General features: G+C 43.7%; 1 protein-coding gene across 4 annotated transcripts in view; it reads right to left on the reverse strand.

Annotated features, from left to right (window-relative positions):
- Window positions 1-13,568, reverse strand: part of nuak1b (NUAK family, SNF1-like kinase, 1b) — a 64,755-nt gene extending 51,187 nt beyond the window's left edge. For 3 of the 4 annotated variants that reach the window (XM_048610384.1, XM_048610382.1, XM_048610381.1), the window contains exon 1: window positions 13,323-13,568. In XM_048610384.1, the coding sequence (XP_048466341.1) occupies window positions 13,323-13,460 (138 nt within the window). In that variant the 5' untranslated portion in view covers window positions 13,461-13,568. Of the gene's footprint in view, window positions 1-4,909; window positions 5,000-13,322 lie in introns of those variants that run through there. The other variant, XM_048610383.1, reaches the window with a different exon arrangement.
- Window positions 13,569-18,971: the final 5,403 nt, after the last annotated feature.

Below are 18,971 nucleotides of genomic sequence, written 5' to 3' on the forward strand. Positions count from 1 at the left end.
ACTTGAAAGGGTTCAAAAAAGATTTACAAGGATGTTGCCAGGGTTGGAGGGTTTGAGCTACAGGGAAAGACTGGAGCATCAGAGACTGAGGGGTGACCTTACAGAGGTTGACAAAATCATGAGGGGCATGGATAGGGTGAATGGTCAACGTCTTTTCCCCTGGGTAGGGGAGTCCAAGACTAGAGGTCATAGGTTTAAGGTGAGAGGGGAAAGATTTAAAAGGAACCTAAGGGGCAACCTTTTCAGACAGGTGGTGTGTGAGCTGCTAGAGAAAGTGGTGAAGGTCAGTACAATTACAACATTTAAAAGGTATCTGGCTGGGTATATGAATAGGAAGGATTTAGAGGGATATGGACGAAATGCTGGCAAATAGAACGAGATTTATTTAGGATATCTGGTCGGCATGGACAGGTTGGACTGAAAGGTCTGTTTCCATGCTGTACCACTCTATGACTGTAAGTGGGGAACATTAATCCTATGACTAGGGAGCTGAACAGTAAGTGGGGAGGCTGTAAGGTAATCAGGGACACAGAACGGGAACATGTAGGATTGGGCAGAAACATTGTTTGCTCCAGATCACTCGTGAGGACTCGGAGTTGAAACCTCGTCATCTTGGCACTAAACTCCACTACACAATATCAGGACAAACTGGTTGCCACTACCTACAGAGTGGTCAGGTAGGTTTCTGCTTTTCTCTTCGGAGGTAGAATACAATGATTCGCAGGTGAGGTCCAGCCACCTATTGGTTATTAAGTTGGATTCTATCAAGAGGTCATTCTTTTGGCAACAATGAACCTTACAAATTTTGGACCAATGTTATCATGACCACTATACACTTTGTATATAATTCGCCCCGTGTCGCGTCTAATTCACAAAGTTATGCAGACACACACTTAGGTATACCATTTCTCCATCACTTTTCACACCAGACATTGCGACACAGTATTTCAGATGACATAATGTCACATTGCAGTGGAGGATGCCTGCATTTAATACTCCAGGGTAGCATTTGTATTTTGATTCTGTAACATACCGCTATAAAGTTGGAGTTCAGAACTCCTTAGCAAGGCATGACCTCCTGTGAGAAGGTGAAGCTTCCCTGCCACACTATGTGAGGCCACAACATGTTGTTTCATTGTGATCAATGTGAGGGCTCAGGAGTACCATTACTGATAGCACGACACAGATGCATTCCCCTTTCGGTGCCGTCTACTGGGTTCTAATGGTGCAGGGGCACATTGTCAGGGCCACATCCTGGGTTAGGGTTACAGTTAAGGTTAGAGTCCTGCAGCATTTGAGTTGTTGCTGAGTGAGACTTTAAGTGTAGCATCAGTGGCATCCACATCGCAAAGTCCTAGCAGTGTTGAATATTTGCAACCTGTCCCACCAGGACAGGCAATGAGATCCTGCGATCATTATTAATGAGCTGAAAAGCAGAGCCACGGAGTTTCGATGGACCTCAGCCAGGGGGCCCACTCGCTCCCATCCAAAAATAAAATCGCAAAATACTGGGGACATTCAGCCCATCATCCTGCTTGCTGAGGAGCATGGAATGGCTCCTAATAAGGCGAGTCTGTGTCTTTCTCTGTATAGAATGAGCTGCCAGAGGAACTTGTCTTCCTCCCTCTGTCTGTCTATTGCTCTTCCAGTTTGCCTACCTCCCTGTCTGATTCCTTCACCTTGTCTGTACCCTTCCCTCTCTCTCCCTCCCTCCCTGTCTGTTCCCTTTCCGTCAATATTTGTGACATATTTATGCCATTTTCTCCAAGACACTTGCTTTTACCCAATTCAGAGAAGGCTGTGTGGCCTCCACGAACACAGTGGATGAGGAATTAGTTTGTTCTATTTTTGGGGCTTATAGTTTATAATTTGCCCATTTGGATCGAAAAGGGCCACGCACAAAATCTGTGCAGCCCCCTGAGTTGACTGATCATGGCAGTTGGTGGTGGTGTTGGCGGTAGGGGGTCGATGTCTTTAACACTGTTCTCTGCTGCAGTAGACTGCTGCTGAGCTCAGCAGGAGGATCTGGGAGATTGAGTAAGCAACCCAACGGAAGCTGCCTAGTCCCTGAGCTTGGCTTGACAAAATGCCTGCTAGAGACTCCAGTGCCATCTTCAAAGCTTAAAAATAAAGGTTAAAACAGGAAACAACCATCCTGATCCCACTCCCTCACTTCCAGACACCTTCTCTGCCCCATCCAAGCCTCCCTGAGCCTTTGACCTGCCCCTGGACCCCTCACAGACACTTGCCAATCTATATCCACATATCCCTTAGACAGTCTGTGCCATCCTACATCCCCATATATTTTTGTAATCCCTACTCAAACTTATACCCTGTACCCATCACCCTCTGCCCTACCCTCTCGATGCCAACTCACCTGGTATTCACCATGGCTAACACTCAGAAGCCATGCTCACAGTGTCTATTGATGTTATCACTATCAGAAAAACCACTAATTGATAACAGGAACACAGCAGTCAAATACATCGAAATTCCTTCATCTAATCCCTTATGGAAACCCATGGGCCAGTGACATTACCATTAGACCATGACCTCCTCTCTAGTTAAAGTATTTGCTGTTGTATTTTCTGGCATCTTTGTTGATGCCAGTTCCTCTGTCTGGTTTCATTCCTTTGTTTTTGAGGCTTTTTAGTGATTGCTACAGCTGAGTGGCTGGCTGAGCCATTTCCAAACGCAGTTAGTTATCAACCACATGGAGGTGGTTCAGGAGTCACATGGCAGGCCAGAGCAGGTAAGAATGCTAGTAAACCAAAGTTGGTTCTTAAGAAAACCAACAAGTGTTTAATATTTCGATTCCAAATAGTTATTGAATTTAAAGTCTACCATCAGCCATGGTGGGATTCAAACCCAGGTCCCCAGAACATTACATAGAATTATCGAATCCCTACAGTGCAAATAGAGGCCATTTGGCCATCGAGTCTGCACCAACCCTCCCAAGAGCATCACGTCCAGACGCAACCCTCCCACTCTATCGTTGTAACCCTGCATTTACCATGTCTAACCCACCTAGCCTGCACATCCCTGAATACTATGGGCAATTTAGCATGGCCAATCCACCTAACCTGCACATCTTTGGACTGTGGGAGGAAACCCGGGCAGACACAGGGAGAATGCGTAAACTCCATACAGACAGCTACCCGAGGCTGGAATTGAATCCAGGTCCCTGGCGCTGTGAGGCAGCAGCGCTAACCACTGAGCAAGCATGTGTCTTTAAATCCAACACCTTAGGCCACTTGGCCACATTACCCGAGTCTCCGGATTGCTAGCCCAGTGAGAATAGCACTTGACCATCACCTTCCCTCGAGTTAAACTACGTGCTGTAACTGTAAATGGTAATTTAATAAAATCTTTACGTCTATCAATTAATCTATTCTAAGGTGGGGAAGAGCGGGTAATGAGACTGACAAAATGGGGAGGGAGAAGGTTTCTGGGCATTTTTATCTGGAATGTACTCAAACCCAATACTGATTCAGGAAAAGGAGTGTAGGACTGTAAGGGAGAGGAGTTTGGAACGGGACAGGGTAAATCCAGCTATTGTGGTCATGTTGGAACAAAAGGGCAGAGACAGGGAGTAGGTCCTGCTGAAAGAGTAGCAGCAGTTGGGCCCTCAATTGAACAGCAGTAACCTGGAGGGTAACAAGCTCTGGGCTCCACATGAATTAGCACAGGAGCAGAGAGATTGGGAGGATTGAATCATAGGAGAGAAGTTCCTATCCATGGGAGACTAGCACCAGTTCTGAAATCAGAGAGTACTAATAGGATAGGCTTTCCTGAACCGGGGTTGTTGATGACATTAGTGTGACTCTGTGCCACATGCAATGTGGCAGCTTCTCCTTGAATGGCAGCTGCCGTACTTTATAATCCATTTGGAAAGTCAGTTAGTCAAGCCACTCGAGGCCAGACCATCCCAATGTCTGAGATTCATCCAGTTGCTCTATCAATCAGTCTTCTGATACTTGTTCTCAGCAAGAGCCCAGTTTCAGTGATCAGGTTACCAAAGTTAATATAATTCAAGGTAACCCATCAGAGGTGGGATCTGTACCCTCATGGAAAGGGTAAATAGGAAGGCAGCAGGTAATAGGAAGGCTTTAAAATAGGAAGATGGAGCAGATGAATTATCAAGAAACAAAACCAGTCTAAGTGTAAACAGAGCAAGGCTGCAGGACATAGGAAGGAGAAAGTGTTATGAACTAATTTTAAAAATCAACTTTAATACATGTCCATATATACAGTCACTGTTTTAAAAACAAATCTATAAAGATGGCTGTTGTAATCATGTGACTGGACTCAGCAGCAGCCTTCCAAAAGCCAAAATCAGCCAAATGACCAACACTTCAAGCACCACCTGATGGGTCTAGAATGCTAACTGTCATGTTAGAAACTGCCACAAAGCCAGAAATTTTTAAAAAAACTACCCAACAGAATTGCAAGTCACAACAGGAGATGTGTGAATAACTTTCTACTGCTCCTCTGAGGTGAGCTATATGCAGCTGGTTATCTGCAATACAATACTGTGGTCTTGACAGTAACTGTTTTCCCCAACCCATCCCTCCAGGGAGACATTTTTTCTTTATTCATTCACAGGATGAGGGCATCGCTGGCTAGGTAGCATTTATTTCCCATCCCTAATTGCCCAGAGGGCAGTTTAGAGTCAACCACATTGCCATGGTCTGGAGTCACATATAGGCCAGACCAGGTAAGGATGGCAGTTTCCTTCCCTAAAGGACATTAGTCACATGATGTGGTCACATGACTCCACAGTGTTAAATGCTTTTAACCATACCATTCTGAAATAGCAGGCAGTTAAAACCATACAACCTCTACTGATGAAATCAAAACTCTGGGTGACAAAGCAAAAGCCTCTGACTTATAAAAAGCAGTCACCAACCTGTATTTATGCTCTGCACAAGTCATCAATTTTTGTTTGCCAGAACAGTGAAGCAGAACTTAAATTTTCAAAAAGCTTCTTTGGAAAACCTTAGAAGAGATTTTTAAACAGAAGAAACGGAGTCAGCTCTGAAAGAAATTCCAGAATAACTCCAGCTTTTGGCTTATTTTAAAAGCAAGGGCATTGATAAACAGAGTCTCAGTTATTTGCACTTAAGATTTTTTCCAGCTGAATAATCTCTTTGCCTTTTCAATTTGACCTCTTCTATAATATGTTTGCAAGTGTGCCTGAGTTATTCAGTACACCCCCTGTATCTCAGTATGAGAGAAATAAATGCTCCTCCTGGTTTAACTTACCCACAGTGTGGTGCAGCCCCTTCACCATAGGAAATAGGGCAAACTGTTTACACAAGAACAAACTTTAAGTAGCAATCTGATTCTGGACGGCTGGTAAATGAAGGGAGAGATGTGTTTTAAAATTCATAAGCTATCGATGACAAAAGTAAAAGAGGGCATTTCTGGCAAGCAAATAAATAGTTGTAGAACAAGGCTAAAAAGATGCTTGAACAGAAACTGAGATGAAATGCTGGGAAAAGTAAATGAAAAGTATCTGTACAACAATATCCGTAATTAAACAGGAGAGTCTAAAGGAAGTTGTGATGGGAGGAATCAAACATAGTTGGCTTGACAACTGGCATGGTTACAGGGAAAGAGGACTGATAATTACAAGTTGCAAAATATAATACACTTAGAAAAAGTGTATAGGGGGAAGCAGGATGGTGAAGTAACTGTAACTATTAGGAGTACAGACTAACTGTAGGAAATGGGAGGGGCAGTTATCAGCAGGAGATGGAGGGTATGAGAATGCATTAATGTAAAATGTTTAAGAGGGAGGAGATTCTCCACCTCCTCCTGTGTACATTCCTCATTTGATGACACTTTCAAATCTGTCATTTGTGTAGCCATTTCAAATTGCTTTAATTCAGTTATATGCACTCACTAGCCAGCATCCCTCCTCAATGAGCTCAATGCATTTTATGCTCATTTTGAACAGAAGGTCAGTAAATGATGTCACCTGCTCCGACAGACTCGGGTGCACCTATACCCACAGTCACCACTGCAGCCATCAGATCCGCCTACTTGAGGGTGAGCCCACAGAAAGTGACTGGCCCGGATGGAGTCCCAGGCTGTGCACTCAGATTGACCAGCTAGTGGCAGTATTTGCACACATCCTTAACCTCACCTTACTATGATGTGAGGTTCCCACCTGCTTCAAGAAGACCACTATCATCCCAATGCCAAAGAAAAATCAGGCAGTGTGCCTTAATGGCTACCACCCAGTAGCTCTGACATCCATCATAATGAAGTGCTTTGAGAGGCCAGTAATGGAACACATCAACTCCAGCCTCCCAGATTGCCTTGAACCATTACAATTTGCCTACCATCACAATATGTCCACGGCAGATGCCATCTCCCTGGCTCTACGCCCAACCCAGGAACATCTGAACAAGGACACCTACGTCAGACTCCTATTTATTGACTTTAGCTCTGTCTTCAACACCATAACCCCTTCAAAACTCATCTCCAAACTCCAAGACCTAGGACTCTGCTCCCCCCTCTGTAACTGGATCCTCCACTTCCTGACCCTTAGACCACAATCAGCAAGGACAGGCAACAACACCTTCTTCCACAATAATCCTCAACACTGGTGCCCTACGAGGCTGCGTACTCATCTCCTTACTATACTCCTTATACACTAACGACTATGCGGTCAAATTCAGCTCTAACTCCATTTATAAATTTGCTGATGACACCACTGTAGCCTGTCAGATCTCAAATAATGACGAGACAAAGTATTGGAAAGAGACTGACAGCTTAATGACATGGTGTAAAGACAACAATCTCTTCCTCAATGGTATGCTGTAAAGACAATGGGGAAGCATCTCTTCCTCAAAATCAGCAAAACAAAGGAGTTGGTCATTGACTTCAGGAGGCAGAGTGAATGGCACGCCCTGTCTGTACCAATGGTGCTGAGGTGAAGATGGTTGAAAGCTTCAAGTTCTGTGGAGTAAATATCACCAACAATCTGCCCTGGTCTATCTACCTTGACGCTCCAGTCAAGAAAGCACAACAATGCCTCTACTTCCTCAGAAGGCTAAGGAAATTTGGCATGTCCACAATGATTCCTAACAATTTTTACTGACGCACCATAGAAAGCATCCTATCTGGATGCATCACAGTTGGTCTGTACAGGACCGTAAGAAATTACAGAGAGTTGTGAAACCAGCCTTCCTTCCACTGACACAGGCTACACTCCCACTACCTCGGGAAAGCAGCCAACATAATCAAAGGCCCCTCCCACCCTGGGTTTACTTTCTTCCACCCTCTTTCATCAGGCAGAAGATACAAATGTTTGAAAACATGTACCAAGAGATCCAAGAACAGCTTCTTCCCTGTTGTTATCAGACTTATGAACAGACTTCTCATATTAGAGTTGATCTTTCTCTGCACCTTCTCTGTAGCTGTAACATCATATTCTGTAATCTGTTATATTACCCTGATGTACTTATGTACAGTATGATTTTTCTGGTTAGCATGCAAGACAGTATTATTCACTGTATCTCGGCACATGTGACAATAATAAATCAAATCAAAATCAGTATCTTCAAAGGATCCAAATCCAGCTGTTATTGGGTTTCCACTCAGGAGATGTTTATCCCATGGATTATCACCAAGCTCACTGACTACTGGTCTTCCAGGTTGTAAGCAGCAAGCTCTTGTCCCCTGTTAGAACACGGTCTGTCTCTGATTATTTAACCCACCCGAACCACATCAATTTCTCAAAACATAATCTGCATCGAAGGAACGTGGTCCCAGATAAGACTAACATTTACTGGCTGTTGCAAAGGTTCTGCAAGCATCTTCAACTGCTGCAGCCCATTGTTATATTTTGATACGACCCAAGTGACTTGTTCATTTACTTCAAAGTGCAAGAGCTTGGAGTCAAATTAGACACCAGACCAAGTAAGGATGGCAGAGTTCCAAGGTCCTAAATGACATCTGCAAACCTGATAGGGTTTCCTGAAAACTTCCACATTTTGTGATCAAGATAATTAATAGGAACACAGGAACGGAAGTAGGCCATTCAGCCATCAAGCATTCTGCACCATTAAATACAATCATGGCTGATCCAACACTCAACGCCTTTTAGCCACCCCATTACCATAACCTTACATACCACTGGTAATCAGAAATCTATTAATGTCTACCTAAAACAGCCTTCTACAGTAGAGAATTCAAAAGTTCACAACCTTCTGCATAAAACAAATTGCACTCATCTCAGACTTAAGTGGCATCCTCTTCTATTTTTAAATTGTGCTTCTGGTTCTGCACTCCCCAACTAGTGGAAACATCTTACCTGCATTTATACTGTCTATCCCCTTAAGTATTTTGTAAGTTTCAATAAGATCACCTCTCATTCTTCAAAACTGTAGAAAATTCATTCAGAGATAGTAGGAACTGCAGATGCTGGAGAATCTGAGATAACAAGGTGTAGAGCTGAAAATTTCTGAAGAAGGATCTAGGCCCGAAACGTCAGCCTTCCTGCTCCTGTGATGCTGCTTGGCGTGCTGTGTTCATCCAGCTCTACACCTTGTTATCTGTCGAGAATTCATACCCAGTTTGCAGAATCTCTCTTCACAGGACAGTTCCACCCTCCCTAGAAGAAGTCTGGTGAACCTTTATTGCACCATTTCCTCAAATAAGGTGATCAAAACTTGTACTCAATACTCCAGGTGTAGTCTAACCAAGCTTCTTTACAATTGAAGTAACACTTCTCCTGTACTCAGATCCTCTTGCAATAGAGGCCAACATTCAATTAGCCTTCCTAATAGCTTGCTGTATCTGAATCTTAGCCTTCAGTAACTAACTGACAAGGGTACCCAAGTCCCTTTATATTTTCCAAACCTCCTACCAAGGTAGATAGCCTCACATTTTTCCACATTATATTCCATCTGCCATGTTCTTGCCCATTCACGAAGCCTGTCCAAATTCTCTTGAAGCTACTTATACCTTCCTCACAATTCACATTCCTGCTTAGCTTTGCACCATTTGCAAATTTGGAAATGCTACGCTTGGTTCCCACCTCAAAATGATTGATATACATTGTGAACATACGGGGCCCAAGCACTGATTCTTGTGGTACCCGCTCATCACAGCCTGAAAATGTTAAATAGTAAGGTAGGGTGACATTTGCTACCTTCCAATCCATAGGAATAATTTCAGAATGTAAGGAGTTTTGGAAAACAATCACCAATACATTAACTATCTCTATAACCAACCCCATCAACACTCTGGAATATAAAATATCAGGTCCTGGTGATTTATTAACTTTCAGCCCCATTAATTTCCCTAGTACTAATACCAATTTCCTTCAACTCCTCATTTTCCATAGCCTTTTGGATATCTAGTTTTGGAAGATTTCTTGTTTCTTTCTCAATGTAAACAGACACAAAGTAATAATTTAGCACCAGTAGAAGTTTTATAGTCCATTGTTTGTATTTTTTTTTGCTAGATACATTCATCTTCTCCTCTCCCTTCCCTTATCAGTTCCTTGGTCCTCCTTTGCTATATTCTAAAAACATCCTAATCCTCAGATTTACTACTATTTCGTACAATTTTATAACCCTTTGCTTTTAATCTCATAAAATCCTTAACTTCCTTTGTCAGCGATAGTTGACTGCCTTTTTGAGTTTTTGCACGTTGAAGGAATTCATGGTTATAAGTCATGTAATAGCTCTTCAAAGATTGTCCATTGCCTATGTACGGTCATGCCTATAAGTGTACTTTCCCAATAAAGCTCAGTCAACTTGTGTCTCATGTCTTCATAATCGGTACTGACTTTGGGAGTGGACACACTATGCCCTAGAACTGTGATTAGAAATCAATGCAATGCACTGTCAGTGAGAGGATACAGGCTGTAAGAGAGAGCACTCACTCTGTGTAATGGCGCTGTGTCTAGGTATTTATTATGTGCACTGGCAGTGAGAATGAGTACTCTGTGTGCATTGGCACATCCACACTCAGATTTACCAGGGCACAGAAAGTTGCCATTTGACCCATCATTTTACTTTTTTAAAACAGTTGCCCACTTGCACGATGCTTGTGAATTTTGTAATTATGTCTGGTCTGCTGCACTGTGCTGAATACCCACGGTAAATTGCACACTTCTTTCAGTCTCAACTTCTTCTCACAGATCAAATGTCCAGCATGTTGTCCCAGTATCCTGGTCCCTGGGTCATTCCCAACCTCTCCCATTCCCTGTGATATTTCCAATTTCCCAGACTCTCTGATACACTCAGTTCTCAGTCCCTGTGATATCCAGTACAGAAGGGTGTACATTGCTAGTCTGGGGTAATGAATGAGCTCCTACTTGACTGCTCGGAGTCAGCGGACTGGTCCATTTTCAAGAACTCAGCGGTCAACCTAATTGATTAGGCCACTACCATCACAGACTTCATCAGTAAGAGCGTGTCAAAGAAGTTAATCTGAGTGTTCCCCAATTGCAACACGTGGATGATCCAGAAGATCCACTCCTTACTGAAGGCTGAGGTGTTCAAGTCGGGTGACCCTGACTTATACAGGAAATCGAGATACAATCTTTGCAAAGCCATTGGGGACACCAAGAGACAATACCAAACTAAACTAGAGTCCCAGACTAACCACACAGACCATGGCAAGGCTTTCAGGCTACAAGGCTAATTTGAGTACAATCGCTGATAACAATGTATTCCTCCCCGATGAGCTCAATGCATTTTATGCTCATTTTGAACAGAAGGTCAGTGAAATGATGTCACCTGCTCCGACAGACTCGGGTGCACCTATACCCACAGTCACCACTGCAGCCATCAGATCCGCCTACTTGAGGGTGAGCCCACAGAAAGCGACTGGCCCGGATGGAGTCCCAGGCTGTGCACTCAGATCCTGCATTGACCAGCTAGTGGCAGTATTTGCACACATCCTTAACCTCACCTTACTACGATGTGAGGTTCCCACCTGCTTCAAGAAGACCACTATCATCCCAATGCCAAAGAAAAATCAGGCAGTGTGCCTTAATGGCTACCACCTGGTAGCTCTGACATCCATCATTATGAAGAGCTTCAAAAGGTTAGTAATGGCACAGATTGACTCCAGCCTCCCAGATTGCCTTGATTTGCTACAACTCACCTACTGTCACAATATGTCCACAGCAGATGCCATCTCCCGGCCCTACACTCTTCCCTGGAACAGGGCAGCACACTGGCTCAGTGGTTAGCACTGTTGCCTCACAGTGCCAGGTATTTGGATTCAATTCCACCCTCAGGTGACTGCCTGTGTAGAGTTTGCACATTCTCCCCATGTTGTGTGGCGCTGCTCCGGTTTGCTCCCACAGTCCAAAGATGTGCAGGTTAGGTGGATTGGCCATGCTAAATTGCCCACAGTGTGGTGGATTAGCCATGGGAAATGCAGGGTTATATGGCAGGGGGTTGCATCTGGGTGGGATGCTTTTGGTAGGGTCATTGTGGACTCGATGGGCCAAATGGCATGCTTCCACACTATAGGGATTCTATGAACATCTGGATAACAAGGACACCTACATCAATCTCCTATTTATTGACTTTAGTTCCGCCTCCAACACCTCAATTCCAACAAAACCTATCTCCAAACTCCGAGACCTCGGACTCTGTTCCCCCCTCTGCAACTAGATCGTTGACCTCCTGACCCACAGACCGCAATCAGTAAGAATAGATGATAACACCCTCTCCACAATAATCCTCTCTATGTACCCAGCCCCTTACCGTACTCCTTATACACTCATGACTGTGTGGCCAAATTCAGCTCTAACTTCCACTTACAAATTTGCTCATGACACCACGTAGTGGGTCAGATCGCAAACAACAATCAGACAGAGTTCAGGAAAGAGACTGACAGCTTAATGGCATGGACTAAAGACAACAATCTCTTCCTCAATGTCAGCAAAACGAAGGAGCTAGTCATTGACTTCAAGAAGCGGAGTGGAGAGCACACCCCTATCTCCATCAATGGCATTGAGGTGGAGGTGGTCAAGAGCTTCAAGCTCCTAGGAGTAAATATCACCAACAATCCGTCCGGATCCATCCAAAGTCAAGAAGGCACACCAATGTCTTTACTTCCTCAGAGGGCTAAGGAAATCTTTGTCTTTTGGTCATTGTGACTTTCTCAATTTCGTGTTCCCTGTTTAATTCCAGTTTACGGATTTTCCCAAATCTCTCCCATTCTCTGTGATATTCTCAGTCCCTATAATATTCCCAGTTTCTCAAACTCTCAAAATTCTTGGCTTCTCCCTGCCCCTGTATTATTCTCAGTCTCGGCTTTTACATATGATAGTCCCAGTCTCTCCTATTCCATACATCATTCTAAGGTTCCTGGATACTGCAACATTCCCAGTTTCTCCCAGTTCCTGAAATATTTTCAGTATCTCCCATCTCCTGTGCTATTCCTAGTCATGGGGTTTGTAATATTCCCTATGCCATTAATATTCCTAGCTTCCCAGTCCCTTTGATATTCACAATCTACCCCATTCTCTGTAATTTCCATTTTCCATTCCTTGGGTTGTTCTCAACCACTCCCATTCCCTGCAATATACCCAGTTTACAAATCCTGTGTATAATTTTCAGTGTCTCATTCTCCATGATGTTCCCAGTTTCTAGGTCCTTGTGATATTCACAGACTCTCCATTTCCTGTATTATTCTCATTCTCCTTGTTTCTTCCAGTCTCCCTGTGAGTGAGTCCCAGTCTGATTGCTATTATCTCTTCATTCCCTAAACTAATCCCAGTCTCCACATTCCCTGTGCAATTCCCAGTATCTCCCATTTTCTGTACTATTCCCAGTCTCTTCCATTCCCTGTTATTCCCAGTCTCTCATTACTTGTGTTATTCCCGGTCTCCCCACTCCCTGTATTATTCCCAGTCTCCCATACCCTGTGTTATTCCCAATCTCTACATTCCCTGTATTATTCAGTCTTCTGTTCCCTTATTATTCCCAGTCTCTCACTCCCTGTGTTATCCACAAACTCTCTATTTTTTGTATTATTCCCAGTCTCTCAATTCCCCGTATAATTCCCAGTTTCACACTCCCTGTGTTATTCCTGATCTTTCCATTCCCTGTATTATTCCTAGTCTCTCCATTCCCTGTGCTATCCCCGATCTCTCCACTCCCTGTGCTATTCCCAGTCTCTCCATTCCCTGTATTATTCCCTGTATTATTCCCAGTCTCTCTATTCCCTGTATTATTCCCAGTCTCCCACGCCCTGTATTATCCTCAGTCCCTCCATTCCCTGTATTATTCCCTGTCTCCTACTCCCTGTATTATTCCCAGCTTTCGGTATTTCCTTACCGTCCTGCCGGTGAGCCGCTCGGTAGCCGCCTTGACCCGGCCGTACGTGCCCCTACCCAGGGTCCGCCCCAGCACGTACCGGTGTTTCAGGTTGTGTTGATGCTGATGTCTCCGCACCGCCTGCGGCGGGGGATCCATATCGGGGAGTGGGGACCCTCAGACCGGCACCAAACCTCCCTCAGCTCTGTCTCGGCACTCGACCAGCCCCAGCCCTGACGGCAGAGCGGGGCGGAGACTCCGGCTCATCCCCGGAGCGAACGAGGGAGGGATAGCAGGAGGAGGAGAGGAATAAATGTTAGAGGGAGTGAGGATGGGGACGAGGCGAATGAGGGGATGGGATTGGAGAAAGGAGTGAGGAGACATGAAGAAAAACAAATGTGGAGGGTAAATGAGGAGTGGGAAGAGGGCGGGGACGAAGGAGGGGGAATAACAGTTGGGGTGAGGAGAGGGAATTAAAAGAGTTAGTGAGGAGGACTTGAACTGAGGCATAATGTGGAGTAAACCTCCCAGTGTGTGGAAATGCATAGATGGATTTTATTCCAACAGCTTTTCCCACATGGTAGGGGAATCTAAAACTGGACAGCATGGGTTTAAAGTGAGAGGGGAGAGATACAAAAGCGTGTAGAGGGGCATTTTTTTGGTGTGTGTGTGGAACAGGCTGCCAGTGGTAGTGGTGGATACCAGCACAGTTTTATCACTTTAGAAACATTTAGACAGGTACATGGATGGGATGGGAATGGAGGGACATGGACCGAACCATATGGCTAATGGGATAACAAGGTGTAGAGCTGGATGAACACAGCAGGCCAAGCAGCATCAGAGGAGCAGGAAAGCTGATGTTTCCGCCGGTCGAGAGCCTCTTCAGAAAATTGGCCTGCTGTGTTCATCCAGCTCTACACCTTGTTATCTCAGATTCTCCAGCATCGGCAGTTCCTACTATCTCTGGCAAATGGGACTAGCTAAATTGTGAAAACTGGGCAGCATGGACAAGTTAGGCCAAAGGGCCTGTTTCCATGCTGTGGATCTCTATGATATCCAGAGATTCTACAACATATATTAAGTGCAAAAGAGTAACTAGAGTAACAAGAGAGAACAGGACCTCTTAAAATTCAACAAGGCCCTCTATATGTGAAACCATAAGAAATGGGTGAGATCCTAAACAAATATTTTGCATCAGTATTTACTGTGGAGAAAGACATGGAAGCTAGGGAACTTGGGGAATAAATAGTGATATCTTAAAAAGTGTCCACATTACAGAAGAGGAGATGCTGGAGGTCTTAAAATGCAAAGATGTAGATAAATCCCTGGCACCTGATCAAGTGTACCCAGGACATTGTGGGAAGCTAGGGAAGAAATTGCGGGGCCTCCAGCAGAGCTAGTTGTATTATTGATAGCCACGGATGAAGTGCCAGAAGACTGGAGGTTGGCTAGTATGGTATCATTAGTTAAGAAAGGTTGCAAGGAAAAGCCAGGGAACTACAGACTAGTTAGGCTGATGACCGTGGTGGGTAAGTTGTTGTATTGGATTCTGAGAGACAGGATCTACGTGCATTTGGAAAGGCAAGGACTGATTATGGATAGTTAGCATTGCTTTGTGTGTGGGAAATCGTGTCTCACAAACTTGCTTAAGTTTTTTGAAGAGGCAACCAAGAAGATAGATGAAGGCAGAGTGGTAGATGTTGTCTACATGGACAAGGCCTTCGACAAGTTTCTGCATGGTAGATTGGTCAGTAAGGTTAGATCACATGGAATCCAAGGAGGGCTGCCCTGTTGGATACAAAATTGCCTCAGTTGTAGAAGACAGAGGGTAGTGGTAGAGTCATAGAGTCATACAGCATGGAAACAGACCCTTCGGTCCAACTAGTCCATGCTGACCATGTTCCCAAACAAAACTACTCTCACTTGCCTGCATTTGACCCATATCCTTCCAAACCTTTCCTATTCATGTACTTATCCAAATGTCTTTTAAACGTTGTAACTGTACCTGCATCTACCACTTCTTCTGGCAATTCATTCCACATATGAACCACTCTCTGTGGTTTTTAAATCTTTCTCCTCACCTTAAAAATATGCCCAATAAAAACCAAAAGAACTGCGGCTGCTGTAAATCAGGAACAAAAACAAAGTTGCTGGAAAAGCTTAGCAGGTCTGGCAGCATCTGTGAAGGAGAAAACAGAGTTAACGTTTCAAGTCCGGTGACCCTTCCTCAGAACTGAGGAAGTTCTGAGGAAGGGTCATCGGACCTGAAACGTTAACTGTTTTCTCCTTCACAGATGCTACCAGAGCTGCTGAGCTTTTCCAGCAACTTTGTTTTTGTTGTTGTTGTTGAAAATATGCCCCCTAGTTTTGAACTCCCCCACCCTAGGGAAAAGACACTTGCTATTCACCTTATCTCTGCCTCTCATGATTTATAAACCTCTATAAGGTCACCCCTCAACTGCTACGCTCCAGTAAAAAAAGTCCCTGTCTATTTTATAACTCAAACCTTTGATTTCCAGCAATATTCTGGTAAATCTATTCTGAGCCCTTTCCAATTTAATAACATCCTTCCTATAGCAGGACAACGAGAATTGTACGCAGTAACCTTGAAGAGACCCTACCAACGTCCTGTACAACTTCAACACAACGTCCCAACTCCTAAACTCAAAGGTCTGAGCAATGAAGGTAAGTGTGCTAAATGCCTTCTTAACCGCTCTGTCTACCTGTGATGCAAATTTCAAAGAATTATGGACCTGAACCCCTAGGTCTCTCTGTTCTACAACACTACCCAACGCCCTACCATTAATTGTACAAGTCCTGCCCTTGTCTGTTTTATCAAAATGCAAAATCTCACATATCCAAATTAAACTCCATCTACCACTCCTCAGCCCGTTGACACAATTGATAAAGATCTCTTTGTAATTTTAGATAACCTTCTTCACTGTCCGCCATACCATCACTTTTGTTGTCATCCACAAACTTACAAACTATGCCTGCTAAATTCTCATCCAAATTGTTTATATAAATGACAAACAAAAGTGGACCCAGTACCAATCCCTGTGGAATGCCGTGGATCACAGGCATCCAGTCCTAAAAACAACCTTCCACCACCACCCTCTGTCTCCTACCATCAAGCCAATTTAGTATCCAAATGGCAAGCTCTCTCTGAATCCCATGTGATCTAACCTTACTAATTAGTCTATCGTGTAGGATGGAACCTTGTCAACGGCTTTACTAAAGTCCATGTAAACAACATCTACCAATCTGCCCTCATCAATCTTTTTGGTTACTTCCTCAAAAAACTCAACCAAGTTTGTGAGACACAATTTTCCTCATACAAAGCCATGCTGATTGTTCTTAATCAGTCCTTTTCTCTCCAAATGCATGTAAATACTATCTTTCAGAATCACCTCCAACAAATTACCCACCACCGATGTCAGACTCACAGGTCTGTAGTTCCCAGACCTCTCCTTACAGCCTTTCTTAAATAAAGTCACAACATTAGCCACACTCCAGTCCTCTGGCATCTCACCCATGGCTGTAGATGATACAAATATCTCTGCTAGGGGCCCCACAATTTCTTCCACAAGTGCCAGAGAGGGTAGTGGAGTCGGCCTCATTAGGGGCATTTAAACGGCTATTAGACAGGCATATGGATGATAGTATAAGGTAGGGGTGGAGGTTAGATAGACCTTAGGTTTAGGGTAAAAGTTCGACCCAACATTGTGGGCTGAAGGGCCTGTACTGTGCTGTACTGTTCTATGTTCTATGTTCTAAGTTCCCACAATGTCCTGGGATATACTTGATCAGGTCCCAGAGAGTTATCCACTTTTATATTTTCTAAGACCTACAGCACTTTCTGTTCTGTAATGTGAACTGCTTTCAAAACATCAATATTTATTTCCTCAAGTCCTCCAGCCTCTATTTCTTTCTCCACAGTAAAAACCGAGCAGAAACATTCAATTAGCATGCCTCCCATCTCCTGATGTTCAAAACATAAACAACCTCATTGATCTTTAAGGAGCCCTATTCTCTCCTTGGTTGCTGTTTTTACTCTTAATGTACTTACAGAATCTCTTTCAATTGTCCTTAACCTTATCTACCAAGACTATCTCATATCCCCCTTTTAGCCCTCCTGATTTCCCTCTTAAGAAAGCCTTACACTCTTTATACTCTTCAAAAGATTCAGTTGATCCCAGTTGTCTACATCTAATTTATGACTTATTCTTGACTAGAACCTCATATCTTTATTCATCAGTTGTTCCCTATTCTTACCCACCTTGCTCTTCACTCTAACAGGAACATAATGCTCGTTATTACACTTTTGAAAGCCTCCCATTTGTCGATCGTCCCTTTACCTGCGAACAGCCCACTCCAATCAACTTTTGAAAATTCCTGCCTTTTGTTGCTCTTTCCTGGTTGTCCTTGGAAGTGATCAGCTCTCTAGGCCATTTCAGAGGGTAGTTCAGAGTCAACCACATTGCTGTGGGCCTGGAGTCACATATAGGCCAGACTGGGTAAGGATGGTGGATTTCCTTCCCTAAAGGACATTAGTGACCTAGATGGATATTTCTGATGATTGACAACAGTTTCATCATCGCCGTTAGGCTTGCTTTTAATTTAAGATTTTTTAATTGATTTTAAACTTCATCATTTACCATTACAGTCAGAGCTATGTAATATGCTGCTGTTCCACCATTACATTCATTCTTGTGATGTCAATATTATTGGCAAGGCTAACCTTTAAGTACCAGTCCTCGATTCCCTAAAAAGATGGTGAAGACTCACCTCCTTGAATTATTTAATCACTCAGGTGAGTAATCATTCCTGTACATTTTTGATTTGAGTGCTCTGGATGAATTTCTCACACTTTGCCCTTTGCTGTTGTAGCCACAGTGTGTATGCTGATTCAGCAAACCATAAAACATGTCAGGAAATTAAAAAGAAGCAGGCTTTATTATGCAATCAATACATTACATTTATATAGGGCCTTAACATGGCCAAACTTCCCAAGTGAGCCCTGTAATTTTTCTGTCCTTCGTGACATATCTTAATGGAAATCCCATATCTCAAATCTTAATGAATAGCTTGCCATGTACTTGCATTGTTCTCTAAAGGACATTAGTGAACCAAATGGGTTTTTCTGACAATCTAAAATGGTTTCATGATTATCATTAGACCCTTAACTCCAGATTCTTTTTTCCTTTAAATTCAAATTCCACCATCTGCCATGGTGGGATTTGAACCCAGATCTCCAGAACATTAGTTGAGTCTCTGGATTTAACAGTCTAGTGATAATACTACTAAGCCATTGCCTTCCCAAGGTGCATAGGAGCGGAATAAGGGGTAATCTTATTGAAGCAAGATCTTGAGGGGACTGGACAGGCTGGTTGCCAGGAGAATGCTTCCTCTCGTGGGGTCAGATTAAAACTACAGGACAGATTAAAACTTAAAGGTCTCTATTTTAAGAACAATGAGGAGAAATTGTTTCTTGAAGGGTCATTCGATGTGAAATAGTCTTCCCCACGAGGTGGAGTAGGCTAGGTCTTTCTTATTCAAGGCTGAGTTAGATTTTTGATGAATAAGTGAATGAGGGATGGGTGGGAGGAGTGGGGGTGGAGCAGAGAGGCTGGCATACAGGAAAGTAGCTGGGGGGCATCATTATCCCAA

This window comes from Rhincodon typus, chromosome 22 (genome assembly GCF_021869965.1).
Source record: "Rhincodon typus isolate 14 chromosome 22, sRhiTyp1.1, whole genome shotgun sequence".
In the NCBI taxonomy this organism is placed as follows: domain Eukaryota; kingdom Metazoa; phylum Chordata; class Chondrichthyes; order Orectolobiformes; family Rhincodontidae; genus Rhincodon; species Rhincodon typus.